We start from the raw sequence: 17,686 nt of genomic DNA on the forward strand, positions 1-17,686 counted from the left end.
TAAATTAGGAAGGTTAGTGTTCACTTATTAAAAATTAGAAGAGGTGTATGTCATTTAAAGAGACCTCAAGGAAGATCGGTGCATTTTTTTCAAAAAGATAAGTATAAAAATTAAAATACCTATTTTAAACTATAAGAATTAAAAGATAAATTAAGTGAAATTATAAGGAATAAAAAAATATTTTAACCAGGAATAAAATACAAAACTGAAATGAAAACCTTATTAGGAGATTTATTTACCAGGAAAATTATAGGGGTAAAAGAACAAGAATGCAATGAATTTACCTATTATATCAGTACAAAAGAATTATAGTTCCATAACAAGTGTCGAATGATCAGAGCATGAAAAAAAACAATGAATTTTTAGCAACACAAGAAAAAATATTGGCATTTAGGGATGCCCTTTGATCCAAGTAGGATCTGATGCCAGATAAATTGCTTGGACTTTGATCTCATGCACAGCCTCTGTTATCAAATTGATCAACAGCTGCTAACATTAACAGTTGAATTAGTAATGCTCTTGATATATTGCTCCAAATTCTGCTCTCCATGCCTGATCATCATACGTATAGGAGGAAGTTGCATTGTGTGCCACATCAGAATCCTCTCTATACAGTGGTTGCAGTGCAGACTGTGGTAATTTGCTCTCTGTAATGTACTGCTTCATGGTATTAATCTCTGTCTTGTGTTTTCTTTTCAGCTTCTCAATTTGCATCTTTAAATCTTCATTATCTTGTTGCACATTTGCAAGGTTCTCCTGTATAACATGAGAAATATAATATTCAAGAAATGTCTTAAGACAGAACTTATGCTGAATCTTCTAAATCAGAAATGTGTTGAGAGTTAAGACAGAACAATTCATTATGTATTTCCTTATTCCTTATACTATATTCTTTCCTTGTTAAATTTGTATTATTTTATGCAACTCCCTTTCTTTTTCTTGTTTATTTGGTAAGGTGTGTCAACACTCAACACCATCCCAAATTAACTAGTGAATTAACTAGTTAACACCCTCGTAATATGATGCACCAATTTGGGAACCCTTTTATGAGATAGAATTGTACCTCTGCAACAGCTGCTACATGTTCAGCTTCTCTTAGTCTAACAAGTAGTTCTCCAGCAGCCTGAACAGCTTCAGCAGTATCGCGAAGTTGAATCTTCAAGCTCTGGTTCTCCTTTTTCAATAATTTGGATTCCCTTTCTCTTTCCACCCTCAATGCTGAAAGCTCGGCAGAAAGTGATTTGGCAAAGCGCGCATGACCTTTCTTCGAGGCTTTTGCTGCTGCCTTCTTCACCTCTGCTATCCCTTCCATCATAGCATCATGCTTAGCAACCAAGTCGTCATATTTTTCTTGTAGATCAGCATAGTGTTCTACCATTCTAGCATGTCCCATAACTGCCCTCTTTAGAGCATCATCCGTCTCAGCTGTGCACTTCTTCTCAGACTTCAGTTCCATCTCCAACCTCTCTGTACGCTGGCGGTAGGACTCAAGATCAGCTCTAAGCTCATCAGTCAGACAAATCCACTCACTTTCCATTTCTGTCCATTTCTGTCTTTCATTCTCTAGCTCTTCATTGCAATTGTCATAAGAGAATACACCACTTTTTTGCAGTTGTGTGGATCTTGACACCAAAGAAGACCTTAGTTTGTCCGTAGACTTTTTAACTGGTGCATCATTACATAATTGCAGCTTGCTTCTTAGATTCTGAATTTCCTTAAGAAGTAATTCCTTCTCAGTTGAATCAAAGGAGACATCTCTTTGGGCTAACTCTTCCTGGACTTCTTTAATATCACATTTTTCCTCTATAATACAAGGTAAATGACCATTTAAGGAAATTCCCCGCAGAAGCTGCAAATGATATCAGAAAAAACAAATGAAAACTAACTTCCAACAGGAAACGCTTTATATTTATAAACCAGAACACATACAACAGACCTTTGCTTCATCTTTCATTGAATTATAATCTTCACACTGACCATACACAGTAATGGAGTTCAGTTCTTTCTCTCCTTTCAATTTCTCCACCTGGAGACAAAACACATATCGTGAATAAATGTAAAAAATCCAAACTACATAGTTCATAAAGGAAGAATATCAATACCAGCTGATTTAGTTGCTCAATTCTAGCTGCTTGCTCCTTACAAACATTCTCGAGCTCCCTCTCTTTCATGATGCTTTTTGTCATTACATTCTCCAAATGCTTTATGGGGGGGAGGGGGGAATGGAGAAATGAGGTCAAGACAAGAAATATAATTTGAAAAAGATTTTGAGAAAAGTAAATCAAAACATACTTTTGGAATTTTATCTGTCACTGCATCACTGGAATCCTGACTAGATATTTTTGTCCGGCAAGATGCACATATGAGAGCAGCAGTTACTTCATCACTGGAAGGCTTCTGTTGTATTGTTTGATCATAAGATTCAGCCTTGTCAATTTCCAGACATGGTGTCAAAGTTAAGTGCTCAAAGGAGAAGGAAGATGAAGATTTGTTCAATGCTGAGTTCTGTTGGTGATAGTCAATAATCTGTAATCCCTTCTGAAGGCTTGCTGCCAAGGACTCAGCCTTGCTAGACTGTAATGAGGATTGCACATGCTCACCCTGTTTAAATGGTTTGCTCAAGACATTGTTACTGAAAGTTGAACTCTCTCCCACATTGTTCCAACTGCCAAGATAACTCGATGAAATAGTCACACTTTTCCTTTGACTTTTGCTGAATTTTGGAGATTCAGACAACTGTGGTCCGGCAAGTATTGGAGATTGACTACATGAATTGACTGAAATGCTATCTCTGAATGTAGATTCAGTTGCCCTTGAGGGGTTGCTCAATGTTTTCCCATGGCATACCTCAGCCTTTTCAATTTCATCAGCACTGGTGGCGTCTGCATCGCAATTTTCCTCAACAGAATAAGACTGGACACAATCTTCATCAACAGATATGCCCTTTGGATTCCCATCACGTGAACTATCTAATTCATCAATTTGCTTGCGTAATTGCCTTATGTCATCTTCATTGACATTTATATGCTCATCAGTATCACTATCTATGTTGGATAGGAAAAGAGAGTGGTTTAAGCTGACTCTCATCTGATTCAGGCTTTCCTGCACATTATGTCCTTGGAAGTATCCATCTTTACTCCCAGCTGAGCTATGAACATCAGCCTTTGCTCTAATAAGTTCTTCCTGAACCATAGAAAATACAATGTAATTCAAAGATTTGAAATTTTGAATAAATAAGTTTAATCTTTCAGTAACTACAACCAGTGACAAGTCCAGGAATATACCTTCAAGTGTCGGATAGTATTACCCAAATCAATATCAGGCTCCTTCACTACATTGATAACTGGCTCATTTCTAATGGATCTTACTTGCTCCCCAAATCTGAGTGTGTGCAGTGTTTCATCATTACTCCTACAATCAACAAATGCAATATTTATTTCTAGAACTCAAAAATACTCTACAAATAACAAATTTTGGTCTTCAATCCAGGTAAATACTTGTTATCAGGGGAGATGGAACATATTACTGAGAGTTTGGCATTTCCACCAAGTGATTCTTGGAGTAAGCGTGTTAAACAGGAGTCACTGTGTGGAATGTCTTCATCTTTTCCAGACTGAAATTTGTTACACAGAGCATCCACTAAATTCCTACACCAATGAAATAGAAAACAATCATGGTGATGAACTTGGCCATTAATTAGTGATAGAAGCAACTAGCTCACAAGTACCAGGACAAGGATCCTGCTCCACAAGGAATAAAAGAAAATATTACATTAAATAAATGGAATTATCTAGCACAGTAACATAAGAAAAGTAATTTGTCATTTTATGTTTCAACCTGCATAATAGCAAAAGCCATTCACTCAGACTGTAGAAATTATAAATAAGAATTAAGAGGCTTTTCAAAAGAGCTTTTTACAATTTATTTGTGCTTGCCTTATGATATAAGTGTTTGGGAGAGCTTATAATGCGTTTCCAGCTAATTTTAATATGCTCTCCAGGATAGCTTATGAAAAAAGCTTACAGCTTATATGAAAATTGTTTAATTCTATTTACCCTTCGATTATAGAAACTTATACATAATACGTATGTGATAAGAACTTATTCAATAAGTACTTAACTCAGTCGTTTACCCAAAAACACCCTAAGAAGTAATTTAGTCGTGGCATTTTCTTACTCAAGCTGGGATAATGATTTCTCTGCATGTCTGCCGCTACCTCCATCATCAACTTCATCCCTGTCTGGTCCAGCAAGATCAATAAGGCTGATTCTGCTAGTTTTTGAGCTACTCAAACCCTTTGTGGTTCCCTGCAACATCAATTTATGAAAATAATGTTTAGCAAAAAAAACAAACTGGGAAAATTGACAATATAGGCCTGTCCTCAATCTTGGAAAAACAAAAGTTTCCCTACACAACTGCTGTCTGCAGGTAATGTTAGGTAGAATTACAAAATTTGGTAGTACCTTACACAACGACTCAATGACAACTGTGAAAATTATATGTGATCTGGAGCTATTAGAATTTAAGCTCGTTGCTCCAATTTTTCTCCTTGAAAGGCCCTGCAGCATATATGAACAAATGAATTTAGATGATAAAGATTAAAAAGAACTGCAGCAATGCATAGAATTGCTTGACCAAAATATCAGCTAACAAAAACAAGCATTCAGCTTCTCATAACTTGTATCTAGATATCTAGCTTTAAACAATATATGCTTTGATGGCTCCATACCTTAATCAGAATTTGTGCTACATCATCATAGTTAGTTATGTATTCCTCAATCAGATTCTCAACATATGGTGCATTTCTGAAATCATCCTTCATCTGCAATAATTTTGACCAAGGCATATTTATAATAAGCATGTAAGCTGTAGCAACTAGAAACACAAAATAATATGTTGATAAAAAATTATACCATAAAAGGATGGCAGCATATGCCTACCTCAAGGTTCTGTTGTATAGGATTGAGTAAATTCCCAATTCTTTCATTGTTTATCTGTTTTATAACATGGATCGAAAGAAGAAGGAAGAAACATATTAGGAACATTAAGCGACAAGCTCATTGCTAATTTGGGAGACTTTATTGAGAAAATCAAGTTCAAATTTACCTCAAGAAATGAAAAACGACATTGATAGCTGAACTGTTTCTGATCAGATGCAAGTCTTCTCTCCTAGTATTGTAATTCAAACTCAATCATTCAAAATTAAAAATAAAAAAACATGATGCAAAATTACTATATTTAGCAATTAGTAATTCAAGTTGGAAATAGAACATACTCTCTCAAGCTCAGAAAATAACATTCTGAAGATCCGAGGAACAATTCCGTGGTGACTAGAATTAGACTCCTCAACCATGGCACTTGGAGGACCCCACATTGTGTAAGACTTTCCACTTCCAGACTAGTATATAAGTATAACACAAATTGGAAGGGAGTGAAGAAATGAACGTCACACATTTTTTCACTAAAAAGTTAAAAGAATAGAGCAAGCAAGCATCAAAATGTACCTGGCCATATGACAGAATTGTAGTGTTGTAACCAGCTAAAGCATTTCGAACTAAGGGAACACCCACTGACTGGAAAACTTCTTCCTGGACATACAACAGCTCATAAATCACATTCATGATCATGATTGATCTTCTCTTACACAAACCAAGCAACAAAGTACAACATTGAATCAAATAAGGTAAAGTCCTCACTCCCTCATTCTAATAGAAGACTAATCTAATTTCAAAATACCCTTTTTTCTCACATCATGCAAAATAATTGAAGACTTGAACCAAAATCAAAATTACATAGTGAAGTGAAGTTCTTGCTACCTGACTGGAGTTGGAATCAAAAACTTCATCAAACGTGAACTTTCTGTCCCCAACGCACAAGGCATCAGAAGAAACCTTCTTAATTTTCCAATTTCCCTCTTTTCCATTGCTATTTTCAGGTCTAATTCTGACCACAACCTGCTCCAAAACAACACATATCATAAGCAAAAAAAAAAAAAAAAAAAAACATTTTTTTACACGCTCGTTACTGGGGTTATGGAGTACAGCTTGGATGTTGAAATGTAACCCAAAAAAAGCAAACTTTGAACTTGCCTTCACATGTGAGTTGCTTTGGGGAAATGGGTCGTCGGGCTTTGATTGGTGGTGAAGATTGAGAGGAATGTTTGGATGGGTAGGGGGAGTGTTTTCAGCGTCAGGTTTTGGGTATTTAGGGTTCGAAGAACAAGAAATGGGTTTGCGATTAGAAGAAGACAATGATCTGATAAAATTGGAAGAAATGCTTCCCAAGAAACCACTAGAATCTGCGTTGTTCTTCTTTTGCCTCATGATTTTTAGCAAATGAAGGCAAAGAAGAAAGAGATAAACAAAGAGAGAGAAAGAGAGAAACAAAGAGAGAGAGAAAGAGAGAGAGAGTTGGGATTCAAACGTTGGATGGAGAGTGAAGTGAAGATGAAGAGTGTTTGTAATTTGGAGTAGTTCACAGGGAAACGAAGATGAACGTTATGACATTTTTATCGGAAATTCCTAAATTGTCCTTTTTAGTTTATGGGAAAATCATTGCTTTTAAACAACGGTAGTATTTTATTTTTTGTATTCTGTTTATGACACTTATTTTTAATTTAATTTTGTGATTAATTTAATTCGTGTCTGTATAACTTACTTTCAACATCGCACATGTCTTCTTGTCATAACATCGCCAGATTTGCACTTAGAAGCATGTAAATTACAGTGAAAATTATTGTTGTGTATATATTCATTAAACTTTAAAATGTCTTTTATATATTTATTTATTTAAAATGTCTTTCACTCAAACTTAAAATTTTAGTTTTGTCCAATTTTACTCGACGTAATAATTAGTTTGTAGTTAAATTTATAAAATATTATTAATTTAATATTTTTATAATATTATTTTTTATTTGTTTTTATTGACTATTTTATCTCATATTTTTCTCATTATTTTTTTAATGAAAATATACAAACACAATTTCCCTAATCAAAGTTGAGCTAATTTTAATGGTTTGAGAATGATAATGAAAACCCATACACTAAAATGGTGATTATAAATAAGAATTCAACTGTTTTTTTACATAAAATTTAAATTAATATTAGTGTAAAAAAAACATTAAACTCTGGTTCAATTAGAAATTGTAAAGTATAATAAGATCGTTGCTTTCATACTAAATTCTTTGAATTCTATATGTAAGATAATTTTAAATTAATTAAGAAATATAAAATATTTTCAGTAAAAGATATTAAATTTAAATTTTATAAATATTACGTCAAAAATAATAATTAATTATTTAATGAATAGAAAAAATAAATTGAAGAAAATTCTCATTGAATCTATCTTTGTAATTTTTTTATGAATTAAAAAAATCAATTATATATAATAGATTTGTTAGTTTTAATTTTTTTATTCATAAGCTTACTTGTTAACTTTAAATTACCCAAAGTCTTTTTTATTGTTCAAAAAGTTCAAATAATCAAATTTACTTTTATAGTGGAAAAAAAATATAGTGAAAAAAATAATAAAGAAAACGCATCAAGAGACAGGTGAGGCACCGAGGGGCAAAATTGTCCATGCTGGAAATTAGATTCAAATAACTAGTCGTTGAGGCCAGTGGGACTGACTTTCGCTTGGTTTCCCTCCTGTCATCTTTAACAATCAATTATTAATTGTTCATAACCATAGATCAAAAAGGTAATTATTATTATAAAAGTTATTTAATTGTTTTAAATAATTTAAAGTATTTAGAGTGTCTTTTATCAATTTTTTTGGACAAAATAACTTTTTTTTGTAAAAAATATAGTTTTAAAAAAACTTTAGTACGTTTATTTATTTTTTAAAATAAAAAAAAGCTTCTTGAGTATTTCGGTAAATTATCTTGAATAATTTTTTAAAAGAGAAACTAAAATTATAATAAACTTTCAAAAGAAAATGTATTTTTTCAAAATTGAAACTAAACAAAGAAAAAAATTGTTATAATACTACATTAAACTCTAGAGAAAACAAAACCTTTTTTCATATAAGGTGAAGTATTGTGACTTTTTTAACAATGGGAAATAAACAACAACTACAAGGTTATTAAATCACTTCCTAAGGTTGTTGTACTCCACAAGGAAAGTGCTCTCAAGTTTGATCTCAATCCGACTAGATCCCCCCATGCAACAAGAATATTAGTAACTTTGTTCATCTCGAAGAATATTAAAAATATGAGATCATAGAGTTTATGAAAAATACAAGTTACACTAACTTAATGTGGTTATATATCATAAAGTTTAAATTAAAATAAAGGAGTACCATAAAAAATTATTCTGCAATTGATTGATAAAAGATACAATGCCAATATGTAAGTACTCTATTTATAAAGTTCATGTGTTAACAACTCTAGTCAAATAATAACAAATTTAAACCATAATTTTATCAAACTACTCTTAACATGGAACAAATTGTATGTAACATTGTCAATCCTAGACAAAGTATATCACACTTGGACCAAAAGAAAATTATACTCATAAGATTTTACTTCTTTTTATATCGGAATGCATATTTTCTCGTTGAGCATAATTTTAAACTAGTATTTAAACATATAATAATATACTTGTGTAGATGATATTTTATGTAAAAATGTGCATGATAAGTTAATTGTTTAGAGTTTAGTTACTCTAGAGATAAGGGTATATAAGGTTTCATTTTAGAATAGAGTCTCATAAGCTCATTCTCAAGAAAACTTAAAGAGAAGTTTTAGAGAGAAGGGCTATGGGTTAGTGAGTTCCTTTCTCTCCCAAATTTCTCTATTTGATTATTCTTTTTCTCTGGATCACTAATCTCTACTATCTTTTCTTTGAATTCAGGTTAGAAAGCTTGGTTTTTGTGTATTGAAGTCGATAGGTCGAATGCTCGGAGTTTTCTTCCTCTTCTCATTTTGTGGCTGATTTTGAGCCAATGTCAGGTGAGGGAAGGTAGATTGTAAGTTGTTTGATTGCATGTGAGTTTAGAAACTCAATTAGTACATAATTTTGAGGTATTAATGGCTAATTTGAGAGATTTTTTTTTCATTTTTGGGATTTCAAGCAAAATGGGGTTTTTGGTGATTTTGATGCAACGGGTGGGTGCATGTTGATTTTGAGGTTGTTTTTGGACTCTCTGAGACTTGTTGGGTGTTTTGGATGGATTGCATGTGGTTGTTGTTGATATTTTTGTAGGTTTTGGCTGTTTTTTTTTTTAATTGGGCGTTGTTGGTTGAATCCACGTCGGTCGCGAACCAACAAAGTCCGATCTTTGATCTAATTCTGATTTGTGACCAATTGAGTAAGTTATGAAGTTGAGGGATAAAATCTTTAATTAATTATCAAAAATGTGTGTGTGGTATTGCGAGGGTAGTTAGCAGACTATACCCATAGGTGACTTGATAAGTGCATGCCAAAGTCATGGAGGGCCTATACCCAAGGTATACTATTCTTGACGAGGAATACTAAATTTTTCTAGTGTAAGTGGTGAATCTTGAGAAATCAAAATAAGTTGTTAAACTATGCTTGAAATTGTCTATGTGACCTAAAGAAGACAAGTTAGATGTTGCAGTTCGATAAAGTCAAACCACTTAGACTGCAAACCTCTATTGTAGGAGATCTTCATAAGTTGATATATCTGATGACACATTAGTTGTTTAAAATTATTTATGTTGAGAATGTTGTTCATGTTGTAAGTTGTTTATCATTTGAATATGAGTTGTTTATTTAGCTACCTTATTAATTTTCAATTTTTTAGTTGTTAAATGATTTTGAGTTTTTTAGTTGATTACCCTTTATTGTTAAGTTTTAAGATGATGTTGAAGTTGAGTTTTTATTTTAATTTGAAAAGCTAATCCATTACTTTAAGTTGTTTATGTTAATGAAGTTGTTACTTACTTACTTGATGTATGGTATTTTCTTTCACAAGCTTATCCTCACTTTTTCATGTGATTGCACTACAATAAATCAGTGGCAGAACTTAGATTAAAATTTTGGAAGTGCCAAATTAAATTTTTTATATATAAATTAAAATTTTTATTAATTAAAAAAATATTCCTCATTTTTTTTTACTCAAATTGAATATACATGATAATAAAATCTCAAAAATTTATTATCATTCACTAATTATTTTATAAAATAATTATATAATATAATATTAAATATATATAATTTTTTTTTTTAGAAAAATTTGGGGGAGCCGTGGCTCCCCCCAGTCCCCAAGAAGATCCGCCACTGGCAATAATCATACTTAATATGTGAGAAAGATATGATTAGGTTGAAGGGTATGCTTGATGAATAGCCATGCTGGAGATGTCTTTTATGTCCTATTGAGCTATTTTGATATAACATGTTTTTAGAAATGTTTGACCAACGCTAAGTTTTGTACTATCAGCTCCATAATACCTCTATCTAACTTCTCTCTAAAATTCTAGAATTATATACTTAAGAAGTTATTCAAAATTTACTATATACCTCAACTCTCCTTGAGCGGTCAATTATCACACAATGAAATTATATCATTTATAACTTAAGTTTAGAGTTACCTCAATTTTAACTTCCACTTCATAAAAGCTAAAAACAACCAAACAACATTAAATATATTTATTAATTACATATATCATAAATATATACAATTAAGAAAAATATGATGTTGTAGAAAAGGCTATGTGGCCTTTTTATTTTTTTCTAGTAGTATCGACTCAATAACCTCATTTCTCTATCATTAGCCCACAAGAACAACATTTGTACACTCCACACGACAAGCAATCATGCTACACTTTTACACGTTGTGTTTTATTGTCCTTAACCTCTATGTCAAAATTACTTGCATACAAAAAAAAAAAATGATATGTCGTTGACACATGACATGATTAATAGTTAATTTTACTTTTTTAAATATATAATTAGGTGTTTCATTTTTAATTTGTGTATATAAATAACTAAATCTTAAACTCTAAATATTTCAAAAGATTAATTTTTAACACAAATTTAGGGATATCTTGATTTAAAAAAGAAACTGTGGTATTCAGAATTTATAAATATGTTCTGATTCATAAAGAAAAGGACAATTCGTCAAGTTTATTTGATATTAATATAAACATTGAATTTTACTTTTGTGTTTGTTCGATTAAATTACCCTCCTTTTTTTATGAGAAACTTACGCTACACTTACATCCTTTCTTCTTTTAAAAGGTATACTTCATACGTCAAAAAAATAATAATTTTTTTTGTATATTTTTAATATAAATAAAAGATTAAATATATAAAAAATAATAATTTTGATTTTGATTTTTGTAAAAAAAATATTTATTTTTTATCTCTCTAAAATTTAGAATTATAATTTTTAATCTTCATTATTATCTAATCCTTTTAACTACTTGTTTGTTAATGAAAAAGGTAAGTGATCATCTCAAGTTTTACGGTAATGATTAATGATATCTTATTAGTATGTGACAATTCTAAAAAAATTTATAAATTATTAAAATAAATATTATTTATATATTTTAAAATTTTTATTAAGACTAAAAATAGTAATTTTAAATTTTAGAATGATTAAAATCAAATAAAAATATTTTTATAGGATCAAAATCACACTAATTGTACATGACCAAACACATCTTATAAAGAATACAAATAATTTTTAAAAATTTTATAAAAAAAAAAATTATAAGACCAAAATAAAAACTCGCTTATTTTATATGAACTAAAAACATATTTAAGTTTATAAATAAATTTTACTATTTAGTAATAGTGTAATTACAAATGAGTTTCTTTTGAATATTTTCCTCCCTCTAACTTATAATTAAGATCACTAATAACTAATTTTAAACATCGTATTATTGATACTTTTATCGAATTGTTGATTTTAGTGTTTGAGTAGATGAAACAATGTTTTAAATGATCATACAATCAACTTTGGAACCTTTTTTATGTACATTTTGAAACTTATAATACTAAGAGAGTCTAATTCAGTTAGTTGAATAAACTGTATGTTATAAATTTTCTTAGTACTATGTTTAATTTTTATGGATAAGAAAAAAGTTGATAACATAAGTTTGGTACCATGTTTTAAACTATTTAAATAAGAATGTCAAGAGTTGTAAAAGCAGATATTATTTCTAAGAAGCTTGTTGACAATAATTGGATTATTAGTGTGACACTTACACACTTATTTATGTTCCTTTCTTTCTATATTAAATGATTAATGAATAAAATTTATTTCAAGCCCAGTAAATTATAAATAAATAAAAAAATTGGATTGAGCCCAATCCAAAAGATGCTCTGAAATAGAAAAGGGGAAAAGCAGGAAAAAATGTTTCGGACCAACGGCCCAAATCTCGTTGTTTAGAAAAATATACAATAAAATAATTAAAACAATTAGAAAGAAATTAAATAAATAAATAAAATAAAAAAATAGAGAGGCTTTTGTCTTTCAGTTACGTAATAGTTGCTCCACACCCACCTTTCATGTTCCTCGGTAAGTTATCTTTGCAAGTAACACCTAAACATCAAATGTAAATTTATTTTTTATTCCTTAAATTTAAAACTATTATTTTTAGTCCTTGGAATTTTTAAAAACATTATTTTAATTCTTTAAGTCACTAATAACATATCTGAAAATGACAAATTAAGATAATTAAATAATATCAATTGAATTTAATGTGATGTTTTTACTAATAGAAACACTAATATGTAGATTTTATGCAATAATATTTTATAATTTTCTTAACAATATTTGAATATAAGGACTAAAATAATATTTTTTTGAAATTATAGAGATTAAAAACAACAATTTTAAATTTCAGGAGCCAAAAACAAATTTATCCTAAATTTCAGGGACTAAAAACATATTTAAACCTTTTATTAAAATAACAAATAAATACTCATTTTAGTTCTTAAATTTAGAAGACATTGTTATAATAGTCTTTCAAATTTTAAAAAAATTATAAAATAAGTTTCTGAATCTGGAATGCACTATAATATTATTATGAAACTAAAAAAGTATGTGATTAAAGTGATGATATTAATATATATTTAAAGATCAACATGATAATAAATATTTAAATTTAATAATTTATTTGATATTTTAGTAACTTGTTAATATTTTTTTTCTTCTGTTTTAGGATCTTCCGAATTTAAAAATTAAAGTGATGTTTTATCTTAAAATAACTAAACCAATTGTTCAACTAACAATACAAAAGAGAATTGAAATAAGGTTCAAGTCCTTTAGCGCGAGACATAAAAATGATAAGTAAAAAAAAAACTCAGAAGAGTAAGAACAAGTGGTAATTAATGTGAAAATGAATATTTTCTTTATGGATCAACATAAACTAAAGATTATGTTTTTCGAGATCAAATTGAGTTAAGCTTGAATTTATATGTGAAGTCATTATTTGTTGTATATTGTTAGAGGCTAATGCCTTTGATGGAAGAGGTCATGCTTGATGTAGATTGATAAATTTAATATCTCATGTACTTATTTATTTTAGTAAATTTTTTTAAAAAATATTATGTTTGAGGTATTGTTTGACATTTATTTAGAGTGTAGAGTTTAAAATGAGTTAAAGAAAAAAAATATTTATAAACTATAGCGATATGAAATATTTTAACATGTCAAAACATGTTTTTTAATTAAAACTACAAGATAAGAGTGACTTAGATCCTTATTTTAATGTCAAATGTTTCGACTATAAGACTTTTGACGTTGTGAATCATCACGTTAGAAATATTGTTCACTTAGATACTTATTGAATTATCATGATTTTATCTTAAAAAAATGATTTGGTAGATTAAAGAGTAAAAATATTTATAAATTATCTTTTAACTTTAATTTTTAAGTAATGTAAAACTTTTAAATATATCAAAAAATAATTATAAACTAATATAATGCTAGGAATTAAATTCTAAATTTTTTATTAAAAATTAAATATAAAGTTAAATTCTAAATTCTAAACTCTAAATTTGAGATGTAATTTTAGTATTCAGTACTAGAAACATTGTAGGGTGGCTTGGAGTGCCAGAGCACGTACAGTTAGTACCCTAACCTTATAAATGCACCCTTTTTTTTTATCAATATAAAAACACAATTTTAGTCAGAAAAAGGGCTTTGCAACATATGATGCACTTTTTGGCATTCTCTATTCCATTCATTGAAGAGAATGATTCCATAGTTTTCAATGTAACCATTTCGTTTTATGCACATTGCACCTGCATTATCAAAAAAGAAGAAAAAAAATGTCTAACAAGTAAAATAGTGAACCTTTCTAAACAAAAGAGGTTTTGTCCTATGTAGCACAACACCAATACGAGAAAAAGAAAGATAGGTAAAGTACTCTATTTTATCAAAGCAACAAATTGGTAAATGACATTTAATGTCGCAATGTTAACAATGTTTTCGTGGAGCTGAAGGAAGAGAAAGACACAACGCTAATTATTGTCACTAGTGAAATTTTTTATTAATCTTGTATTCTTATTCTTTGAGTACTTTAGACAAACACTCGAACTTCTCGTTGTATATATTGTCTTTTTAAGATGATATAGTCTTTGAACATTACTCTTAAACCTAAATGAAAACAATTAAAGCTCAAAAAGATTTTGTATTTAAACAATATTGTTAGTTGTTTTGAGAAATAAATAAAAGAATACTTATGTTTTTTTTTTTAAAAGACAAAATTTTATTTAGTAAGTAAATATTTTTTTAATCACAAAGAGTGATCAAAAGAGCTTATAATATTATCAATACAGATTAGATCACTTATAACACAAAGCAAAGCATAATGAGTAATATAGAAAAAGAACCATACCCCAAACATTACAAACAGATGAGCTACTAGAGATTAAAATTCTTATCCTTACTAGACTTTTGATACAATAATCTGGTTGTGTAATTCACTCATAGAAAGAGAAAGTTGATGATGGGTTTATTTTATGGTATAGGAGATATTTTATGAGAGTTATTTTTATAAGGTTATTACACAAACATACTCCATAATGATGAGATATTGTCCGCTTTGGGCCTTAGCCCTCACGATTTTGCTTTTGGTCATCACCCAAAAGACCTCTCAATCATTGAAGTATGTTTATGTTATATAAGTTGTTATTTCTTGTTTTATTTTATCGATGTGAAACTTGTTTGTATCCCAACAGTTGAATTTTTGCAGAGACCTCAAACCCATGACCAAGATTTTTGCAAGGCATCTTGCCACACTAACTCCACATGAAATGGTCTTCCTTTGAATATAGTCGCATTCCTTGTTAACCAGATAGACCATAAGGTTGCCAACCATATTACACACAAAACCTTACTATCTTTATTCCCACTTCCCAACCCAAGATCATGCAACATATGTGAAGTACAATCTAAGGGCATGGCCACCAAATGTCCCAACCAACAATAACAGTTCATCCATACCTAATAACTTAACGAACAGTAAAATAGTAGGTGTGAAATAGTTTAAGGCTCAAATAAGCAGACAGGACATAACTCGTCATCAACAACTTGAACATTCCCTTTTAGCCAACTCTACTTTTATTGGAATTCGATTTTGAACTACCCTCCAAGCAAAGACTACTACCTTTGACAGCACTTTCGCTTTCTAGATAACCTTAAAAAAGTCTAAATTTTGTTCTTGACAATAATTGTGGATTGACTTGTAGGCTTTTTTAACATAGTAGTCTTCAACCTTGCTAGACATTCTTCCCTACTTCCAACCGTCTTTTACCTTCCGATTTAATTGGATCCCTATGAGCCATCTCATCAACTCATCCACCCTACCAACTTCCCAACTAAGTAAAGGTCTCATCCACCCTAACTTCCATTCCCAAGTATTCTCACGCCACACTCCCACCTCTAAGATTAAGGCTTCCTTTTGACTCGAAAAGGCAAATAACCTAGAAAATAACACTCTTAGCTAGATTATCTGGCCCCCTTGCCTCAACTGCCAAAACTTGAACATTGAGCCATCCCCTACCATTGCCTTCATATTATCTTCAAACTAGGTCCTTGTACCTTCTTCTAACGTCACCTTGATAATATATTTCCACCATTGTGACTCGTTTGATCCCACCCCTGTAGATAATTTGCTTCGAAACTCTCCATATTTGGATTGAAGAATTTTTACCCACAAAGCATTATCACCATTTAGAACCCCCCATCTCCATTTGCCAAGAAGGGCTTTATTGAAGACATCATTGTCTTTGATTCCCTAGCCACCTTGCTCTTTTGGTTTGCACATTGATTCCCATTTGATCCAAGCTACTTTTTTATGTTCTTCAGAGCCTCCTCACAAGAACCTTCTCCGTAGCTTCTGAATAGCATGATACACCTTCTTAGGCAACCTGAAAAAAGAAAGGAAAAATAGAGGGATGAAGGAGAGAGTAGATTTTATTAAACAAATCCGCTCCCCTACTGACAAATTTTTTTGCCTCCAGTTATTTAATTTAGCTTTCATTTTCTCCAAAATAGGTTGCCACACTCTTTCACTCCTCGCACTAACCCTCACGGGAAGCCCTAGATAATAAAATAGCAACTGCATGATCCTGTAATTTAAAATCCCAGCAAAGAATTCCAAATCTTGTTTAAACATGAAAAAAGACTTGAATTAAAGAATACTCATAAGAATGTTTATGTTAGTAAAAATTTGGATATACATCAAGGACCAGACATAACTCCTCTCTTTTGATTGGACATAATCTTTAATTAAAACAATCGAATATAAAATTTTTGTGTAATTATGTCTTTCTTCATCTCCTTTAAAACATTAACTAAGATTTTATAAAAAAAATCATGTTAAGAGACAATTTAATCCTTTATTAGTTAAGTTTTTGTAGCACTCCACATGTCTTCCTTCTCATAAGATGCTTTAAGCTTTGTGAAAAAGATTTGCAAAAATTTGTTAAAACACAATTCAATTCCACTTTTTTATATTTTTCTATGACTTATAGGTATTCCTTTGACTTCTAATATGTTACATAAATTTATTATGACTTAATTGATTTTTTGTTTGAATTCATGTTAGTTAACTTAATGCATGAGTTATTAACCACATTCAAGATTTTATTTACCTTAATAATCCGTTCTAATAACCCTTAATTAATAGATTTTTTCATGCATTAACTCATATTATATACAGCGTAAAAAAAATTAAATTGGAATGAGATTTTTTCATGCATTAACTCATATAATATACAGCGTAAAAAAAAATTAAATTGGAATGATTCAACGGTTAAAAAAAAAAATATATATATATATATATATATTTAAATTATAAGTTTTTATAAAATTTTAAAACTATGTAATATTTTATTATATAAATTTAAAATTCAAATTTATTTATTGGAATAACTTAATCTTTATATATATATATATATATATATATATATATATATATATATAAAGAGGGATTTATTTACTTCAAGAATAAGTATATCCGTTTAATAACTCACGTTTTACATTAAACTTCTGTTGAATTTAAAGTTTTTAATGCATAGATCAAATCTGTAAATTTTTAAAAAAATTGAAAATTATTTAATACTTTGTTTCATTAATTCAAATCAATATATAAAATAATTTTATAATTATCTATCAATTTAAATTAATGAAATAAAATATCCGTCAATTTGAATTAATCAATACTAAAATAAAAAATAAATCACATAAAAAAAAAAACACGTTATGT

General features: G+C 29.7%; 1 protein-coding gene across 1 annotated transcript; it reads right to left on the bottom strand.

Annotated features, from left to right (window-relative positions):
- Nucleotides 1-247: 247 nt before the first annotated feature.
- On the bottom strand, nt 248-6,464 carry LOC109813066 (kinesin-like protein KIN-12F). The gene is made up of 16 exons (XM_020377180.3): nt 6,090-6,464; nt 5,817-5,954; nt 5,505-5,588; nt 5,276-5,398; nt 5,107-5,169; nt 4,941-4,994; nt 4,730-4,822; nt 4,464-4,559; nt 4,177-4,307; nt 3,498-3,647; nt 3,285-3,411; nt 2,293-3,183; nt 2,103-2,201; nt 1,937-2,026; nt 1,064-1,849; nt 248-756 (listed from the first exon to the last, which is right to left on the bottom strand). The coding sequence occupies exons 1-16, from the start codon at nt 6,321-6,323 to the stop codon at nt 508-510; spliced, it is 3,408 nt and encodes a 1,135-aa protein (XP_020232769.2). The 5' UTR covers nt 6,324-6,464; the 3' UTR covers nt 248-507.
- Between the last annotated feature and the right edge of the window lie 11,222 nt (nt 6,465-17,686).

The sequence above is a fragment of the Cajanus cajan genome, chromosome 2 (assembly GCF_000230855.2).
Source record: "Cajanus cajan strain Asha chromosome 2, NIPB_CcT2T_4, whole genome shotgun sequence".
NCBI lineage: Eukaryota > Viridiplantae > Streptophyta > Magnoliopsida > Fabales > Fabaceae > Cajanus > Cajanus cajan.